At 36.2% G+C, this 19,373-nt stretch overlaps 2 protein-coding genes and 1 long non-coding RNA gene across 3 annotated transcripts; all 3 read left to right on the plus strand.

The window, feature by feature from the left end:
• Positions 1 to 625: 625 nt before the first annotated feature.
• On the plus strand, positions 626 to 2,713 carry LOC147944225 (uncharacterized). The gene has a single exon (XM_087450640.1). It carries the CDS (start codon positions 1,396 to 1,398, stop codon positions 1,969 to 1,971), a length of 576 nt encoding a protein of 191 aa, XP_087306766.1. The 5' UTR covers positions 626 to 1,395; the 3' UTR covers positions 1,972 to 2,713.
• Positions 2,714 to 13,178: 10,465 nt separating this feature from the next.
• On the plus strand, positions 13,179 to 14,631 carry LOC147944226 (uncharacterized). Its single transcript, XR_015557438.1, has 2 exons — positions 13,179 to 13,757; positions 14,230 to 14,631. It is a non-coding gene; the product is annotated as an uncharacterized LOC147944226 (long non-coding RNA).
• Positions 14,632 to 16,905: 2,274 nt separating this feature from the next.
• LOC104787265 (heme oxygenase 4, chloroplastic-like) lies at positions 16,906 to 18,955 on the plus strand. The gene is made up of 4 exons (XM_019245333.2): positions 16,906 to 17,279; positions 18,043 to 18,266; positions 18,341 to 18,448; positions 18,657 to 18,955. The coding sequence occupies exons 1-4, from the start codon at positions 17,033 to 17,035 to the stop codon at positions 18,747 to 18,749; spliced, it is 672 nt and encodes a 223-aa protein (XP_019100878.2). The 5' UTR covers positions 16,906 to 17,032; the 3' UTR covers positions 18,750 to 18,955.
• Positions 18,956 to 19,373: the final 418 nt, after the last annotated feature.

Raw genomic sequence — 19,373 nt, forward strand, 5'->3', positions numbered from 1 at the left:
CTTAAACTCCAATTAAACTTGGGCAGTACTTCGAGAATATTCAGAGAATATTTTCTGAATATTCACGCGAGACGACCTGCTTCCACTATATATAGAGGTGCAGCCTCTCATTATTTCTCACACTCGAAAAACACAAACCCTCCTTCTAATAAGTCCAGCCGCAGAGCTCTCTCTCTCCTTCTCCCTTGCTTTAGTCAGAGTAAGTTCTTATAGTTAGTAGTCTTGAGAGTATAACGTAGATCTGTTCGCTTAGTTCTATTACTGGTGTGCTACTGTAATAGTTTGTGATCGGTTGTATCCTGGGATTCATAAATCGTGATTGTCCGAAAGCATTTACGGCCGATTTATTGAATTAAGGAAAGAGATATCATATCTCGCCTCCGTGATTTATTTACTGCTTTAGTGTGGGTTATTGGTTTAAGATTTGAATAGAGTTTTAAAGATTTTAAATGTTATGTAGAACTGTTGTTATTAGATCAAGATTTTGTTAAACTCTGTTAAAGTTTAGTGTTATTAGTTTGTGATTTATAAAAAGTCATTTAAAATCTTAACAAATCTGGGTTATTGGATTCAGACTTTTATAAAGTCATTAAAGTTTTGTGTTATTCAATTAAAACAAAAGAATCTAGGATTGTTAATGAGTTCAATTATTATCTTATTGGTTCATGATTTTAGACACTTTCTTTACAAAAAAAAGTCATGGAAAGTATCATAAAAATACAGGGATTGTTTGGAGGACTTTACAAGATTTTAGAAAACTAATCAACAAAACTCTCTAGCAATCTTTAACAATCTTTCACTTATTCATTTTTCATGATTTTGTTGAACTCATACCAATACCACCCCCTTATATTATGTTGTTGTGCTGTTGTAATTCGTTCTTGATTTCGTTATTTAAATATAATTCGCATATTTTCTCAATTCGATTTTTGCGCTCCCTACAGTCTTAATTCAATAAATCTGCTTTCTGCTTATCTTCTGAAAAACTGTTTCTGCTTTCATCTTTTGGTGCTTACACGGAAAGTTTTTGAAGAACGCTTTTACTTTAATTATTTTTTCTCTACTCTCTCTGGTTTCCACGAACGCTCTTAATTGAGTGAGTTTGTGAAACAAGTTTCTGCGAATGCTTGTTAAGCGAGTTTGCAAAACTAATTCAGTGTAATTTAATTACTTGAATTGTTTGATTAATATATTAATCAGATCTGTTTATTGTGAAACAGAAAAATGTCTCGAGACAACACCAACAACGTTGACGGTGATTGGGTTCCTGCAACCCCTGTTGAAACTCCTGCGGAGTTGGCTTTACGCCTTGCTAAAGAACTTGAAAAGACAAAGCTTACCGATTCGGGTATGGAAAACGTGCGCTGAAATCTGTTCGGTAATGGATCAACCCACATGGGGATACCACCTTCGGCTTCCCAAGGGATGATGCCAGATAAGTTTGATGGCAAAGCTGGGTTCAAAACGTGGCAAAATAAGATGCGCTACTACTTGGCCAGCATAAACATGGAAAGGTACCTCACAGAGGATCCACCAACGCTTTCACAAGGTGACACTGACGTGTATGTGGTTGGAAGTATGGATAGTTGGGCTCAAGGAGACTACTGTTGCAAAGGTCAGATTCTGAACCGTTTGGTCAATGATCTGTATGACCTCTACAGTATGTACAAGACTTCAAAAGCATTGTGGCTAGCTTTGGAGACCAAGTACAAGACTGATGAGTCTGGGATGCAGAAATTCTCAACTACGAAGTTCCTGAACTTCAAGATGGTGGATTCCAAACCAATTATGGAACAAGTGGAAGCTCTTCAACGCATCTTTCAGGAGATCGATTTGGAAGGGATGTCGATCTGCAATGTCTTTAAAACGAATTGCTTGATCGAGAAGCTACCACCAGGCTGGTCGAATTTCAAGCATTACCTTAACTTCAACCTAAGGCAATGTCTCTTGATGATCTCATCCGTCGGTTGAGAGTTGAGGACAACAATCGTGGAGCTCATTCGGATGCTCAAAGCCAGGGGCATGATGTTCATGTAGCTAAGCATAAGGCCAAGTTTAAAGGCAAGGGTAAAGGGATCTCTATTCCTCATAAACCATTGAAGGTGTCATCTGGACCAAACTTCAAGAAGAGCAACCTTGAGAGGAAGTTCAAAGGGAAGTGTCATCATTGTGGTAAGATTGGACACAAGGCTGATGTTTGCAAAAGCAAAGCAAAAGATCTCAAGTTGCAAGCAAACCTAACTGAAGAAGACATGGTTGCGGTGGTTACTGAATGTAACATGGTGGAAGACAACCTAGTGGAGTAGTACTACGACACTGGTGCTACCACACATATATGCTCTGATAGGACCATGTTCACCACCTACGAGAAGAACAAGTCAAATGAGCAGCTTTTCATGGGCAACACGGCGGTGTCCAAGATTGAAGGTAGAGGCAAAGTGGTTCTGAAGCTAACTTCTGATCGTGAGCTCACCTTGCAGAACGTGAAGCATGTACCTGACATGCGGAAGAATCTCATCTCTGGAACAGTTCTAAGCAAGCATGGTTTTTCCATCAATTTTGAGGCTGATAAGTTAGTTCTTAAGAAAAATGGGATGTATTTGGGAAAGGGTTTTGTTAAGGGTGGACTGATCAAGATGTCTGTAACGACAGTCCATCCGAAAATTGTAGCTTCTGCTTCTGTTGCTGAAATGAAAGAAAACCCTATTGCTTACTTGGTTGAGTGGTTTACTACTTGGCATGAACGTTTAGGACATGTCAATTACAAAACAATGCGAAAAATGCAAAACTTGAATTTGATTCCGAAATTCAAAACTAACCAAGAAAAATGTGAAGTGTGCGTACAGGCCAAACTCACTAAAACTCCTTCACCACGCGTTGACAGAACAACCGAACCTCTAGGTTTAATTCACACTGACTTATGTGATTTAAAGTATGTGCAAACTAGAGGCGGTAAGAAATACTTTGTTACCTTCATTGATGATTGCACAAGATATTGCTATGTATATCTCTTGCATAGCAAAGATGAAGCACTGGAAAAATTCAAAGAGTTCACCCTCGAAGTAGAAAATCAGCTTCAGAAAACTATAAAAGTAGTTCGAAGTGATAGAGGAGGAGAATATAATGAGTCGTTCAATGCATTTTGCAGAGAAAAAGGAATTATACATCAGACAACCGCTCCCTACTCGCCAGAATCTAACGGAGTAGCGGAACGAAAGAATCGAACTCTGAAAGAGATGATGAATGCGTTGATGCAGGAATCTGGGTTAGCCCAGAACATGTGGGGGGGGGGGAAGCTTTGCTTACTACTAATTACATCCTCAACAGGATACCGCATAAGGTTACTGGCAAGTTACCATATGAGCTTTGGAAAGGTACAGTACCTTCGTACAAATACCTCAAAGTGTGGGGGTGTCTAGCAAAAGTGGCTGTACCACCTCCTAAAAAGGTCACAATTGGGCCTAAGACCTTAGACTGTATCTTCATCGGATATGCACATAACAATAGTGCATATCGATTTCTGGTTCATAAATCAGATATTCCAGATATCCATGTGAATACAGTTATGGAGTCAAGAAATGCTTCATTTTTTGAAGATATTTTTCCCTGTAGGAAAACTCAAAAACGGACTCTTGAACAACGAGATGCAGCGACTTTGGAAGCTGGCAATACTTTGAGTACTGCTTCTGTAGAAACAGAACTAGAACCTAGAAGAAGCAAACGAGCTCGCAAAAGTAAATCGTTTGGTGATGATTTTCTGATGATGGCATTTCTAGCTGAAAATCTACCAAGAACATACGCAGAAGCTATGTCAAAACTGAAATAGACTCTATCATGCAACATCATACTTACAAGATGGCAGATCTACCACAAGGATTTAAGCCTTTGGGATGTAAATTGATTTTTACGATAAAACGAAAACCAAATGGCGATATTGAGCGGTACAAGGCTAGGCTTATAGTGCAAGGATTTCGGCAAAAAGAAGGCTTAGATTTCTTTGATACCTATTCACCGGTAACAAGACTATCTTCGATCAGGATGCTCATAGGTATTGCAGCCTTGAGAAATCTTGAAATCCATCAAATGGATGTAAAAACTTCTTTTCTCCATGGAGATTTAGAAGAGGAAATCTACATGAGACAACCTGAGGGATTTGTTATTCCAGGACAAGAACACAAAGTGTGTAAACTTGTGAAGTCATTATATGGACTCAAACAGGCTCCTAAGCAGTGGCATGAGAAGTTTGACAGTATGATGATGTCTAATAGTTTTCGCATTAATGAATGTGACAAATGCATATACTACAAAACTACTCCATAAGGGTACATTTTGTTATGCTTATATGTAGATGATATGCTCATCATTGGCAGCAACAAAGACATCATCACTCAAACGAAAAACATGCTCAAAAGAAATTTTGACATGAAGGACTTGGGTTTAGCAGATGTAATTTTGGGGATAAAAATCATCAGAACTGATGAGGGCCTTATCTTGTCTCAAACCCACTATGCGGAAAAAGTGCTTGATAGATTCAAGCATTACTCAAATGGGACTGCAAAAACTCCAGATGATCCTCAAATTCACTTAACCAAAAATTCTGGTGAACCTGTGCAACAGGTGGAGTATGCAAGGGTAATTGGCAGTCTAATGTACTTGACAATTTGTACAAGACCGGATTTAGCGCACTCTGTAAATGTACTTAGTCGCTACACAAGTAATCCAGGACATAAGCATTGGATGGCTATAGCTAGAGTTTTGGACTATCTACGTTATACCAAAGATCATGGCTTGCACTATGGTAGAGAACCCGGAGTTTTGGAAGGTTACATTGATGCCAACTGGATCGCAGACTCGAGAAACTCAAAATCCACAAGTGGATATGTTTTTACACTTGGAGGTGCAGCAGTGTCCTTGAAGTCTTCCAAACAAACTCTGGCAGCTAAATCAACTATGGAATCTGAATTCATAGCTTTGGAGATAGCTATGACGGAAGCTGAATCACTTCGTAATTTTTTGGAAGACATCCCAATGTGGGGGAATCCTGTGCCTGCAATACATGTACATTGTGATAGCGAATCGGCTTTGGGCAGGGCAAGGAATACCCATTACAATGGCAAATCTCGTCACATCAGACAGAGACATAAAACTATTAGACAACTTATCTCAACTGGTGTAGTTACGATTGATTACATCAATACGAAAGAAAACCTAGTGGATCCATTTACAAAAGGTTTGGCGCGAGATCAAGTTATAAAATCATCAAGAGGAATGGGTTAAAGCCAACGACTTAAGAGGATGTTTGATGGTAACCCCACCTACTCAGATTGGAGACCCCATGACCTAGGTTCAAAGGGACAACTAAATCAAGCTGAATCTGCTACAAGCACTAGAAGACTTTTGTCTTTTCCCAGTTCCTAGAGTGATGTAAAGTGCTTCCAGTATGTTAGAGTTTTAGCATATGCTTTTAATGATTTGAAATGTAGCTTTGTAAAATATTTGAAATAATTACAGGATATTTCTTTAAATACAAGCAGCTTATAAAATCACCTTGTGAGTGGGAAATGAGACTGTTTCTAGGAGAATATATAAGGCTATACTCTCCAAGTTCACTCATGATTAACTACGCATGTTCAAGGCCACAATGAACACAATAAAGAACCTCGTTCTACGAGAAAACGAAGTTGTGTTATGCCTGCTGTCTAAGTTTACATACAAATCCGGATGGTTCAAGACATCATGTTCACCAACTAGCCGAATAAACTCGACAGGTATAACAATGAGTCGGTTCAAGGTTGAAAAACGCCACCAATTCAGATACAGTTAGTTTTTGCATATACTCTCGAAGGTCTGTCTAGTCTAGCTAGTAGTGTCAGTCTATAGGGTTAGTTTTTTCGTCATATGTTTAGACTTATTTCTATTCATGTGGGGGATTGTTGGAACTGCAGTTTTCTGTAAAATTTGCAGGTTTTGGGACAATGATTTTCCGGCGACTTTCTGGCCAAATTCCGGCCAAATGGCTGATCTGAATTGTCTGGTCGATAGTGCAATGGAAAGCTGGTAACGAGTACTACAAAATGGTATACTCATACGTCCAAAACGGAGTTGATTTGAATGAGAAATAAGAGTGTGAAGTTAGCTACTTGGGATGGTTTGGGAAATATCCCACATCAAAAATATGAGTGATTTTTCACTCATATATATATATATATATATAGTTTCACACTCTTCTAGTTTCAAAAGTGTGTAGAATGAAGAAGGAAGTTCCCACACGCGCGCCGAACCGAATCGAACCGGGCCGGGCCGGGCCGGGCATGGGCGTGGGCTCGTGGGCTCGTGAGAATTCTCGCCTCGCCGAGCATTTTTTGGTCCGCTGTAGGCCCATTTAATTTTTTGGAAAGACTTGGCTTAAACTCCAAGTAAACTTGGGCAGTACTCCGAGAATATTCAGAGAATATTTTCTGAATATTCACGCGAGACCACCTCCTTCCACTATATATAGAGGTGCAGCCTTTCATTATTTTTCACACTCAAAAGACACAAACCCTCCTTCTAATAAGTCCAGCCGCAGAGCTCTCTCTCTCCTTCTCCCTTGCTTTAGTCAGAGTAAGTTCTTATAGTTATTAGTCTCGAGAGTATAACGTAGATCTGTTCGCTTGATTTCTATTACTGGTGTGCTACTGTAATAGTTCGTGATCGGTTGTATCCTGGGATTCATAAATCGTGATTGTCCGAAAGCATTTACGGCCGATTTATTGAATTAAGGAAAGAGATATCATATCTCGCCTCCATGATTTATTTACTGCTTTATATTATGTTGTTAAGCTGTTGTAATTCGTTCTTGATTTCGTTATTTAAATATAATTCACATATTTTTTCAATTCAATTTTTGCGCTCGCTACAGATAATATGAATCCAAAAAAAGGAGATGAAGAATCATCCTATTTTAAATTTTGTTCGTTGACTTGAATCGTCTCTCATGGTAGAGATTTGCACTATGCTAATTTTCTAATCTCACGTAGATTTCTATCTATATTTTGTAAAACTTTTTGTATTCCTGTTTTTTTTTTTTAAAATCAAAGGATCCAAAGGATGATAGGAATTAAGCTAAATATATTTCTGAATAAATAACTTAAGTTTTTTTTTTGTAAATCGACTGTCCTATGCTGATAGTATTTTAGTTAAACCTCATCTTATGTTTGGTTTCGATAGAGGGATTTTTTTTTATAAAAAAAAACAACTTAATTTAGTTACAATATTGGATTATAACTAAATGATAGTTTATACAATTTCTTACTAAAATAAAATTTGCTTATGCATTTTTATTCAAAGTTTCAACAAATAAAAGCGAATCATATTTTTCCTCTTTATAACTAATTAGTATCAAGTATCAACAAAACATATTTTACGGTTCGTGCATGGTTAATATATACGGAACATGGATCTGCATGTACCTTACTTAGCTAGTTAGCTTAACCAAAAAAATGATACTTTTACCATTTTAATATCTGCATGTTAATATATATCAGCTCCGATGTGTTAAGGTTGGTAGAGTGGTAACGGTTCTGAATCCACAGCAGGCGGTAAAGCTGCTTAGAGCCACGGGAAAGTTTTAATTATCTCCGGTTGAGAGATTTAGGTGTCTGCAGATAAAAACAGTGCTTTGATTAGGACCTATTGTAATTAGGTGTGTAGGCTTCTTTTGTTCAGCATATATGGGTCTTCCATTTTGTGAAATTTTGGAGAACAAGCGAGTCTATCCATATAATCCATTGGCTAAAATTTAAAAATATAAGATAAGTACTGTCGATACTAAGTAGTAAGTACTAACATTCGATTACGACGCTAAATGGCCTACACTGGCAGGCGTGAGAAAAAATCAGTATCCCCCTAGAGGCGGGTGGCCTGGGCTTTCGGGATCTACAAAACTTCAATATAGCACTCCTCGCCAAGCAGTTGTGGCAAATTATATCGTGCTTCTTAGTCGTGTACTTAAAGGCAGGTATTTCTGTTACTCTAATCCATTTGACGCAAACCAAACTCTCCATCCTTTGTCTGTCGTAGCATGTTGGCTGCTAAAGACCATGGCTTATCTAAGCTGAGATCTCTATTTCTATGATATTTGATGGGTTATGTAATAGTTTCTTGTGAGTTTTATGCGTTTTTCGTGACTCCTGAGGCTTAAATTCGTTCCTGGGATCGTGTGGGACGGATAGGAGGAGTTTGAAGGCAAGGTTCGGAATTTCTGGTCGAATGAAATCGATGCTTGGTATTGGTGTCGGTCGACACCAGTTGAGGTGTCTATCGACACCAACGAGATAACGATTCGATGTCTTTGGCGAGTGTCGATTGACACCATGTGGAGGTGGTGGTCAACACCGCTAGGATTTTCGGAAATGTCGAGCAAGGTGTCTGTCGACACCAGTTGGGGTGTCGGTCGACACTAGTTGGGGTGTCGGTCAACACCAGATTGCCAGTGTTGGTCGACACCCTCTGGTGTTGGTCGACACCCTTCTTCAGTAGTAGCTGTTGATGCAATTGCTTTGTATATTGGCTGGTTTATTTTATTGTTTATTGTTTGTGGTATGAAGAGATCTTATTGCTTGTGTGTATAGCCCAGTAGATGGAAGGATTGCCTCACTGAGTGTTTACAAAATACTTATGCATCTCAATTTGTGTTTGTGGTGCAGATAAATGCAAAAAGTGATCACGGAATCAAGGCAATGAAGAGGAGGATGTTCTAGTGGCTCGATTGATTGTTGTCTGGCTTCTGTTAGGTTGCTAGAGTTGAGTCCTTAGAATGTTGTCTAGGATTGCTGGTTCCTTGATTTATGTTGGATTGGTTCGTTGGTTTAATTATTATGGAATTAATACTGGTTATTTGGTTATTGGTTATTTCATTCATTTAATGGTATCGTTTTATGTTATCCACGGTTGTGTAATTGGTGGTAGGTTGTTAGTGAGTATGAGATCACTAGATCACTATTATTATTATTAAAAAAAAAACAGGTTGGATCGTTTCACCAACTCACCTATGTAGAACATTAAAACACACATTTTTTTATTCATAGGTTGAGTAATATATATTTGTTTTTAAAAATTTAAATCACAACATATGCTGAAAAAATTTACATATTTATTTATCATATGTATTGTATGATAATTCAAAACAGTTTTTAAATGAAATAAAAAGATCATTACTTATAATTTTAAATATTATCAAAATCTTCTAAATATAGTTATTAAAATAATAATTTGGATATTTAGATATAAAATACAGTAATCTTTTAGAGATGAGTCCATCCGTGGTATTTTGGTATGTTCCTCTCATGATCGGATCAGCCAGTTGAGTTTATAAAAAAAAAAGTATTTTGTTGGACAATTTCGCTTTTTTTAGTTACGTTATGCTTCTGAAAGAAAACCTAGTTTCAATTAATGATGTGAATGAGATTTGTAATATTAAGGCTGTTTGGACAGTTAATTGACTTATGCTCAAATATTATAATTTATCGAGTTATGTATATTTACTCCTTAAAAAAAGGGATTATCCAAATTACGATTTCGAATATTGCATGGCTCACCATGAATTTTTTGTTATATGAGTTTGTCAATCACAAAAGCAAGGAAGGTGTTCTCAATGGCTGTTCACTTTGTAGTTTTTTTACTCATGCTAGTCTTTATTCATGCTAAAATTTCTGGTATTATATTGGGCTTGTTCGTTTGGTTGACGCTGGCGGCTGCGGCAGCGGCAGCAGCAGCGGCTGCGTTTATGTTTTTAACCGCTGAATTGAAACAACGTTTAAAAATATTAGACGCAGGTCGCAGCGCTTGCCGCAGCGTCATGACGCAGGTACCTGCGGCAAGCAAACAAACAACCATACTTGTTAACCGATTACATAGTTTAGAATTAGAGGTATACCACAACGAAACCTATAATTAAACTCTCTCTTTTTCAATTATTTTTTAAAAATGTATATGTCATATATGAATTTTATTCTTATCTTATTATATAAAGCTTAGTTCTTTAATTCACCAGATCGTGACACGTGTCAATTTTAACGATCATATATCAAAATTAAAATCTCATCAGATCGTGACATGTGTCAGTTTTAACAATTAGATATCAAAGTTGGTAACTCATCATATCGTGACATGTGTCAATTTTAACGATCAAAAATTAAAATTTTCAAGCTTGGTAAAACAAAGCATATATAAGATCATTGTAATCTTATTATATTAAAAAAACTTTGTTAATCCTAAAAGGAAAAGGATTGTAAATACACTCCTCTATATAAGCAAATAGATGATGATTAAACAGTTAAAAGATAATTATAAAAAATTACAAAATTAAACAGTTTAAAATAATAAGAATTATAAGGAGATTATATATTTCATAAAATTCAAAATTATAACATTATTTACTTATTTTTAATTTTAAATTATTAATTCAACAAAAAAATAGAAAAAGTATTAAGGAAAATGTACAGTCAAATTATTAATTCTAAAAAATATAAATACTCACTTCTATATAAATATAGATCGTCTCATATTTTTCATCTAACAAAATAATTTATTCAAAAATACTGTTTTAAACTTTGTATTATTGGTAAAAAAAAATTAATGGAAAGGTAAATTTTCCTTATTTTTTTAAACCAAAACTTTCTCATACTTTCTCCTTTTTCATTTTGTAATAGGTAAGATTAATATGTTGATCCAAAAGAAAAATGTAATATTAGTATGTGCGTCTTCTTTTTCTAATACTGTATTTTAATTTTTATTGTAGTATTTTTATATTGTTTTATTAATTTATATTTTCATCTTTGATTTGAGAGTCATATATTACCATGCTTATAATTTTCTATTATTTCTTTAATTATGTCAAATTAATTTTCTTCTAATTTCTCAACCTTGATTGGTTGGTCATAGACCTTTTTCTATTTCAAACATAATTGTTACCATTCATTCAATCCCAAAGTGAGATAAAGAGTAGAACCTTATCAACATAATGGTTGAATAAAATAGGCTAATCAAACACAAGTTTACCAAAAACATAGATAGATAGATAGGAAAAACATAAATTATTTTTGATAGATCTATATGAGCTTGGAGACAGAGGCTATATCATGATGTGTCAAATAAAATTCCATGAATATATTGAGAAATTTAACATTAGGTATTATCTAAAGATTTTGTGATATTGGAAAAGGACTTTTACTTTCATTAGTTGCTGGAACATGCCACTTTGAGATAGCTAAAAGACGTGAACATGTTCTCTCCATACATGAGGAGGGCAGAGTCAAGGTTCTCTCTATGGTGGAGGAGGTTGGACGCATGGAAGGTTATCTCCCTAGGAGAGGAAGGTGGAGCCAAGATTCTATTCATGGTGGAGGAGGTTGGACGTAAGGTTCTCTCCATAAGGGAAGAGGGCGGAGCCGAGATTCTCTCCATAGTTAGTCATACACTATTGTGATGATACATTATTAATTATTATACTACGTAATATATTTTTTATTCAAGAAGTTTCTTAAACCAACAATTTTAGTGATTAAAAAAACTATGCAAAAGTGTAAAATATATATTTGTAACATACAATATACTTAGGTGTAAAAAAATACACTTTTAATAGTAACATACATATTACAAATAGATATAAATTAGTGTATTATAGCAAAAAAATTTTTTTTGATAAATAACATACAATAAATTTTAATATATTTTTGTTAAATTTTATTTTATTTACAAAACTTTAAAACCCGCACATTGGACGAGTACTTATCTAGTTATTATGGTTTTTGTATTTTCACAAAATAATATTTAACGTACTTGGTACATAATTCTTTTACTCTCGTTCATTTAAAATAATTACAAGGTTGTTCACTTTTTGGTAAATCATTTTACTCTTGCTAGTCTTTAATTATTCTCTATATCAATGATTATTCAATTATTATTTATAAAGAATATAAATTTCATATATACTCATTTTATTTTTTATTCTGGTCTTCTTTTCTAATAATATTTCACGTGCTTTGTACGTAAGACCCAGTTCTCTATTATTTTGTCAACTGGTGCAGCGGCGGTATATTGTCCGAAACCATCTTACGAAGCTGTTTTTTGTCGTAATTAAGCCGTTGACTAGATACGTAAAGTCTTTAAATTAAAGACTTAATGCAAGACACTTAATATTAAAATCAAGACTAAATGCACGACTATATATATACACTTCCTTAGTCTTTCTCTTACAAACCCTAATTACAGATCTCAGTTTGTGTGTGTATTTTGCATATTCATGGCTACAGCAAGAATCAATGCCTCAAGCTGCTTTCCCACAAGCAGAAGACTCTAAAGCATATATATGTGGCTAGATCTATATGTCAAAGTACGATAACGTTCATGTGCGTGTATGAAAGAACATAATAGTAAAGAAGACACAGATTTGTTAACGGGGTTCGGATAACCTACATCCCCGGGACCAAGTCCAGAATTCATTGATTAGAAGTAGAACTTCAACAATACCATCAAAAGATCTCTATCTTATTGATGGGGCGACGCCACACACCTTGTGTGCATCTCTCCTAATACCCTAAGACGCGCACCTCTCTATGAAACGCTCTCTTGGTATTTATAACAATGGCTCAACCCTAGAGTTAACAACTTTCCTATTCTGAACCGGTAAACTAACATATTTAGATAACTCCTAAATAGAATTAATCCTAATTCCATAACTCGGTAGGATTAGTATAGCTTGCACCTCAAGCTATCTTCAAGCTTATGCCAACATTCTCCCTCTTAAGCTTGAAATCTTTTTTCTTCCAAATCTCTCATGCCAAATCTCTCATTTCTTCAAACTCGTTTCATTCCCGGAGTTCCAAGTCTGGCAGGCTAGGTTCCCGTTTCTTCCTCTTCTTAACTTTCTTTCCCTTCACAGCTCTTTGCAGATTTATTCAGCTCTTGTTTCTAGTCTTCTTGTTTTTTTTATAGCAAAACCCAAACGTTTGCTCTCTCTTTCTTTTGCAGCCAAGACAGATGGGCCAGCTTCTCCTTAAGCCCATATGATAATAGGTTTGGTCAGAATTGGACTGGACTTGACTGAGGCCCATTCATCAAGATCTCCACCTTGGGCCCAGTCAACTTTACCTTCTTTCTTCATTATTCCCAACAGAGAAACCTTTCTTCTTCTTTTTGCCTTTGTTTCTTTTCACAACAAAACAAGCAGACTCGAAACTTCTTCTTCGATTTCTCCGATCACAAAAATAACTGAAACGCGATTCTGACGAAGGCAACTCCGGCCACCTCCACGTTCGCTGTCGACTTCGTGTTTAAACCTTTGCTTCTGAACCCGATGCCTACGATTCCTCCATGGCCTTCTTTTCTCCGTAAAAAAATAATGGCCATCTTTGCCATCATCACCTCTGCTGGCTGTCGCTACAATCTTAGAAGTTTACGACTCCAACTCGGAACCCAAAAACTCAAGCCGTGTATCTTCCTTGACACAACATCGGATTGAAGTCTCCTATTAAGCTCTGCTGCAATCTACGGGGATATCGTTGCCGTCAAATTCTGTGGTGACCAGTGGTGCTCTCAAGTCTCACCATTTACATCCGTCGAGCCCTTAAACCTCTTTTTCTCCTTCGATAGCTAAGTCCCGATAGCTAACTCGACCATGAATCTTTGCAAACTCGACCATGAATCATTGCAAACTCGACCATCAATCATTGCATCTCCGGTGCTTCCTCTGTCACCATTACTCTTTGTAATCTCAGGTATTTTCAAGCTCCTCTTTATCTCTTTATTGAGCTCTCCCCCTTCTGAGATTTTCAAACTTTGTAAAATCATAACTAGATTCTACTATCTTTCTTGTAGAAACTCTGCTCAAGAAATCCGATTCCCGATATCTTTTGTTCTCCTTAGCTCCACCATCACAATTTCTGAAATTTTCTTGAGAAACCTCAATTCTCCTTTTTCATCCAAAACGAAATAATCAAATACTTCAACCTTGATGATGCAGATAAAATCTCCTTGTCCTTTTTTCACCAGCTCTAGTTTTCTTCTTGATTTCTTTTTGATCTCTTCAACCACACAATCTTCTTTATGAACCTTTTAATCACACATACCTGTTTACAAGACCGAAAAGATCATCTTCTCTTCTGAAATTATGCTCTCCAATCTAGCCTTCAAGATATTTCTTTACAACTTCTTCTCTTGAGACAACTAAAATTATGCCTTTTTCATCAGTTTTGATGCAGAGCACAATGGAGTAGCAAAACAACCCAGAAAATTATGAAATTTTGTGGGAATATCAACAGAAGTCTTATGAAGTCACATGAAAAAACGGATCAAGATTTGGGTTTACGGTTTGAAAGATAAAGCCAATTCCCCACAACAGGTCCGGAATAATGCAGCCTAGAAACAGCCAACATTGAGCGCAATTTCCCATCAAACCAAAAAGAATCTGTAGATGATCTTTATATCCCTAAAAAGATCTCATTCTCACGTTTTCAGAACATCTTTCAAACTGAAAATCAAAGGTCTGTAGCCAAAGAAATCGAAGAAGCAAAATCAATATGTTTCACTTGACTTTATACCCTTTTGTTAAAACGTTTCAGCATCAATTAAATCCAGCATGAAATCGTCGAAGAGTCAAATCTCACACAATCTTTGATCTCCTTGTTTCACACAGAATGAAATAGCTTAGCACCAAGATCCTTGCAGGAATCACATCATCCTCTATAGCTCCCAAAACTTTGCCATTTTCAATCATCACGCAATGTTGACTTATGATTTCTTCCTCCTCCTAAATTCTCTGAGTTTTTCCACAAATACCAGGGTCACCTATAAGAACTATATTTCATAGACTCATTTTTTTTTTCACAACGAGAACCATTGGTGACTGCATGATTAAGAACATAATTCTTTTCAACTTTTCGGTTTGAATTTTTCTATGAAACTCCTCTACAAAGCTCTTGCCTCTTGGTATCAATATTTTTCTCCCCCTTGTTGATTGTATGTGTCAATAAGAGAAAACATCCAAGCCATGACACATACATCAACATACATCCAAGAATGCTTCTCAAATAAGGCAAGGCCTCAACACTTCTTCTTATCAGCAAAAAGTTTTCACAATTGTTGTCATTTTAGTTCTCAATCTTGCGTCAATTCTATCGAGATCGAGAAAAACAGCCTCTGCATCTTCACACCTTAAGCACATTACCTGAAGAAGGAGTTATATCTCTTTTACCAAATTCTTTATTCACTTCTTCCATTGAGTTCATGTAAATGTGAAGGTTCCATTCAAGTCAAAACGGCAACAGCAAAAAAAAAACTCAATCTCAGTGAGACTTCAACCTCAATCTCATCGTAGATGGAGATTCTCAAAACCTTCCTTTGATCAATCTCAGATGCCAAGGAGAAAACCATACTCGCCGTTAAATCTATCCTTCCTTTGATCAATCTCAGATGCCAAGGAGAAAACCATACTCGCCGTTAAATCTATCTTCAACACAAAATGTAGCTTCCAGCTTCTTCCAATCAACCATGACAATTCTTGCCGTAACTCTCCCTATCATCTCCATGAACTTACGCGTCCAGATCTATAAACCCAACATCAAACATGCCAACATTACTTTCTCTCAACCAAACATCTTCCTCGAGCACAATTGAAACCACACACCAAGAGGAGGAAACAAACTTTGCTAGTCGTATGAGCTAAACACTCGATCTGCAGAGAAGAAGACTAATGTATGATTGATTTATTACAAATTCTCAAATTCACACGTTTCTATTTTTTCTTTACTCATTGTGAATCACCATTGATTCACCATTGATGCTGGAAGTGAAGACTCAAATCTCTAATTTTTCAATTATATCCCAAGTCGATGTTGTGGAGTAGAGGATTGGCTTTGTCAACACCAATTTCACCATCGTTGATTTAATATTTTGATAGCCATTGAAACCCAAAAGAAAGCCAAGCCCATGCTATCTTCTTCTCTTCATAAACATAGCTCTTGGTTCAGTAAGCCAGCCATAAAAAAACCCAATCTCTTGTATCTTCTAAGTCTTAGAGCAGACAGACTAACACCAACAATCAAAAAAAAAAAAAAAACCCAAGAACACGAATGATTTCTACTGCTTCAAATTACACAACCCATGAGTCTCTGTTCCTATCTGTTGCTTCACAATTTCATTCTCCTCTTAAACACATTCATGAACACTGTAATTCTCATCTACTTCACCTTTCTCATCATGCCCATGTCAATAAAACTCTGTTCTTCTCAATCGTTTCCTGACGACGATAATAGAAACAATCAAACAAGTTGCGCTCTTTCTTCATACAACTCCGATAGAACAACCCTTCCTGAGAGTTTCTGATTTATTCCGACCCTTCATGAATACTCTACCTTCTCATATGCATTCTCTGCTAGCCGCAAATCCAGGATCACGAGAACAATTCTCTATAGGCTCTGATACCAAATAAAGCACATATATGTGGCTAGATCTATATGTCAAAGTACGATAACGTTCATGTGCGTGTATGAAAGAACATAATAGTAAAGAAGACACAGCTTTGTTAACGGGTTCGGATAACCTACATCTCCGGGACCAAGTCCAGAATTCATTGATTAGAAGTAGAACTTCAACAATACCATCAAAAGATCTCTATCTTATTGATGGGGCGACGCCACACACCTTGTGTGCATCTCTCCTAATACCCTAAGACGCGCACCTCTCTATGAAACGCTCTCTTGGTATTTATAACAATGGCTCAACCCTAGAGTTAACAACTTTCCTATTCTGAACCGGTAAACTAACATATTTAGATAACTCCTAAATAGAATTAATCCTAATTCCATAACTCGGTAGGATTAGTATAGCTTGCACCTCAAGCTATCTTCAAGCTTATGCCAACAGACTCGATTGTTAAAGCCACGTCAGTCTGAGAGCTAAGACTGTGACGGTTAGGTATCCCCTAACAAAAGCCGCTCCTCGTCGCCATCTTGTCCGAAGAGCAAACAAGTATCGGAATTTGGTGGAGAATGCTATGGAGGCAGCGGGGGAGAAGCCAACGAAAAGGTATCCTGGAGAACCGAAGGGGTTTGTGCAGGAGATGAAGTTCGTGGTAATGAAAATGCACCCGAGAGAACATGCAAACGAAGGAAAAAAGGAGTTCAATGGTCCTGTATCGACATGGAATTTTACAATCGAAGGCTACTTGAAGTTTCTGGTGGACAGTAAGCTTGTGTTCGACACGCTTGAAGAGATTATTCACGAATCTAATGTCCCATCTTGTGAGTTTCTCATCCTTACTTTTCTATATATATTTCTTGTTATGAATTAGGTGAGGTTTACAGCTAATTTCTTGAAATGATTTCAGTCTACTAGATCTGATTCCATTGTAATATAATCTTCTCCGCAAGTTAAAATTATTAGGAGACAAAGTTTTGAGAAATGTTTTGGACTTGATTTACACACAAAAAAAAAAATCCGACAAATCATAGTGTCAATTCCTTCTTCATGAATCATATGCACTTATATAACAGTATTCAAATAATCTCCGAGGGATCACGGTTATGCTAGGTCAGAATTACAAACCTTATCCCTATATAATAATATATAGGAGCCGGAGGAGTCAGAGAAAGAAAACTAAAAAATGTTGAAGTGTCGCATTTTGAGGAATAAAAATTGTTTATTTTTCGTCTAGAATTACAGAATTAGAAATAATTATTGCACGCTACAAGTAAATAAATCATTCAAACTTTCGCCTAAATATTAGAATTAGGTGTGCACGGAATCTCTATTAGTTAAAGACATTCTTTTTGGTATTCAACTAGTATAATAATTTGACCTTTTTAACATGGTACGTAACAAAGTTTTGTATTAACTTACGTATAAGTATTAACATATCAGTCAATTTAGTTTTCTTAGATAAAACTACATTTGCGTGTATGACGCAAATGGTTATGCATTAAAAATAGACACTATAGTATGCAAAAGGTATGTTTGTTACGTGTAAACATTGTCACAAAATTTGGCCCTTTTTTTCTCGTGTAGATGTCGAGCTCAAAAACACGGGATTAGAAAGGGCAGAGAATTTGAGAAGGGATTTGGAGTGGTTCAAGGAACAAGGTCACGAGATTCCTGAGCCAATGGTTCCTGGGAAAGCATATTCTAAGTATTTAAAGAATATAGCAGAAAAGGATCATCCAGCAATAATCTGCCACTTCTACAACATCAACTTTGCACATAGCGCCGGTGGTCGAATGATTGGAACAAAGGTATAAAAGAATACAACTTTAATCTCTAAAAAGTCACTTGGAACTTTTTTTATAAAAGTTTACAAGTTTTTCAGGTGTCTGAGAAGATACTCAACAATAAAGAACTCGAGTTCTACAAATATGACGGCCAGCTTTCGGAATTATTGCAGAACGTGAGTCAAGTATTGAACAAAGTTGCTGAGGTATAGAACATAACAATAGTGTGATTTTTTTTTTTTTTGGGTTAAAATGTGCATTAATTACTTTTCAGCATGCTAATAACGTGAAGGATGTCGATTTCTTGAAATAGATGATAATTAATTTACGACAAAAAAAAAAAACATTAATATGAGAGAAAATTAAGTTTTGGTGCCTTTTAACCGTAAAGCAAATTTTATGTTGAATGGGCAGTTGTGGACGAGGGAAGAGAAGAATCATTGTTTGAAAGAGACAGAGACATCATTCAAGTTATATTGGGAGATTTTTCGTTACTTGTTGCCCTAATTTGTGATGACCTTCTAATGAAAACATGTACAAGTCTTTCCAAGCACATTTCTTTTCTAAATGGCTTAATAATAATAGGAAGTCAATGTGATTACCGAGATGTAGGCACCCCACTTCCTTGGTTGTTTACCTGTTTCTTTTCCACTTTCACGTTTGTATGAATTTACCATCTTTCTATTTGACAGAAAATAGGTTTTTTCCCCCTATTGAAATCTCTTGTTTTGCATTTTGGATTTTTTAAAAGCTTTTTGGTCTGATGGTAAGGAAGAATTGAAGAAAGTTTGGAAGGAACTACCCAGGTTCCATTCACCTTGGAACAAAAATAATATCTGTTGGGGAAATCTATCAATTAGGCTAAGGCATGTTGGTTTACTTGGTAGTAAAAAATGAATGCAGCCTAACTACTTTCTGGCATTAGTCAGAAAGCATTCCAAATTCGGGATAGACAATGAGGTGGTCTTTTTTTCGGGGAAAAGTCCACCCTGAAACACTTTGGTGCATTTCTACTGACAGCCAATTGGGTTTATCAGAAAAAAAAAATTGTGCTTTTAGTTTGAAGTTTAATTAAAGTTGTAATGTTACATGTTTCTAATTCGATGCATGATTCATTTAAATTTGCTAATT

The sequence above is a fragment of the Camelina sativa genome, chromosome 5, assembly GCF_030686135.1.
Source record: "Camelina sativa cultivar CO46 ecotype springtype chromosome 5, ASM3068613v1".
Taxonomy (NCBI): Eukaryota; Viridiplantae; Streptophyta; class Magnoliopsida; order Brassicales; family Brassicaceae; genus Camelina; species Camelina sativa.

Excerpts from the sequence above, each read along its gene's own strand:
- LOC147944225 (XM_087450640.1), top strand. The coding sequence starts at position 1,396 with ATGGGGATACCACCTTCGGCTTCCCAAGGGATGATGCCAGATAAGTTT.
- LOC104787265 (XM_019245333.2), top strand. The coding sequence starts at position 17,033 with ATGGAGGCAGCGGGGGAGAAGCCAACGAAAAGGTATCCTGGAGAACCG. Across the intron at positions 17,280-18,042 it reads CGAATCTAATGTCCCATCTT|ATGTCGAGCTCAAAAACACG; the intron begins GTGAGTTTCTCA and ends TTTCTCGTGTAG. Across the intron at positions 18,267-18,340 it reads GTCGAATGATTGGAACAAAG|GTGTCTGAGAAGATACTCAA; the intron begins GTATAAAAGAAT and ends CAAGTTTTTCAG.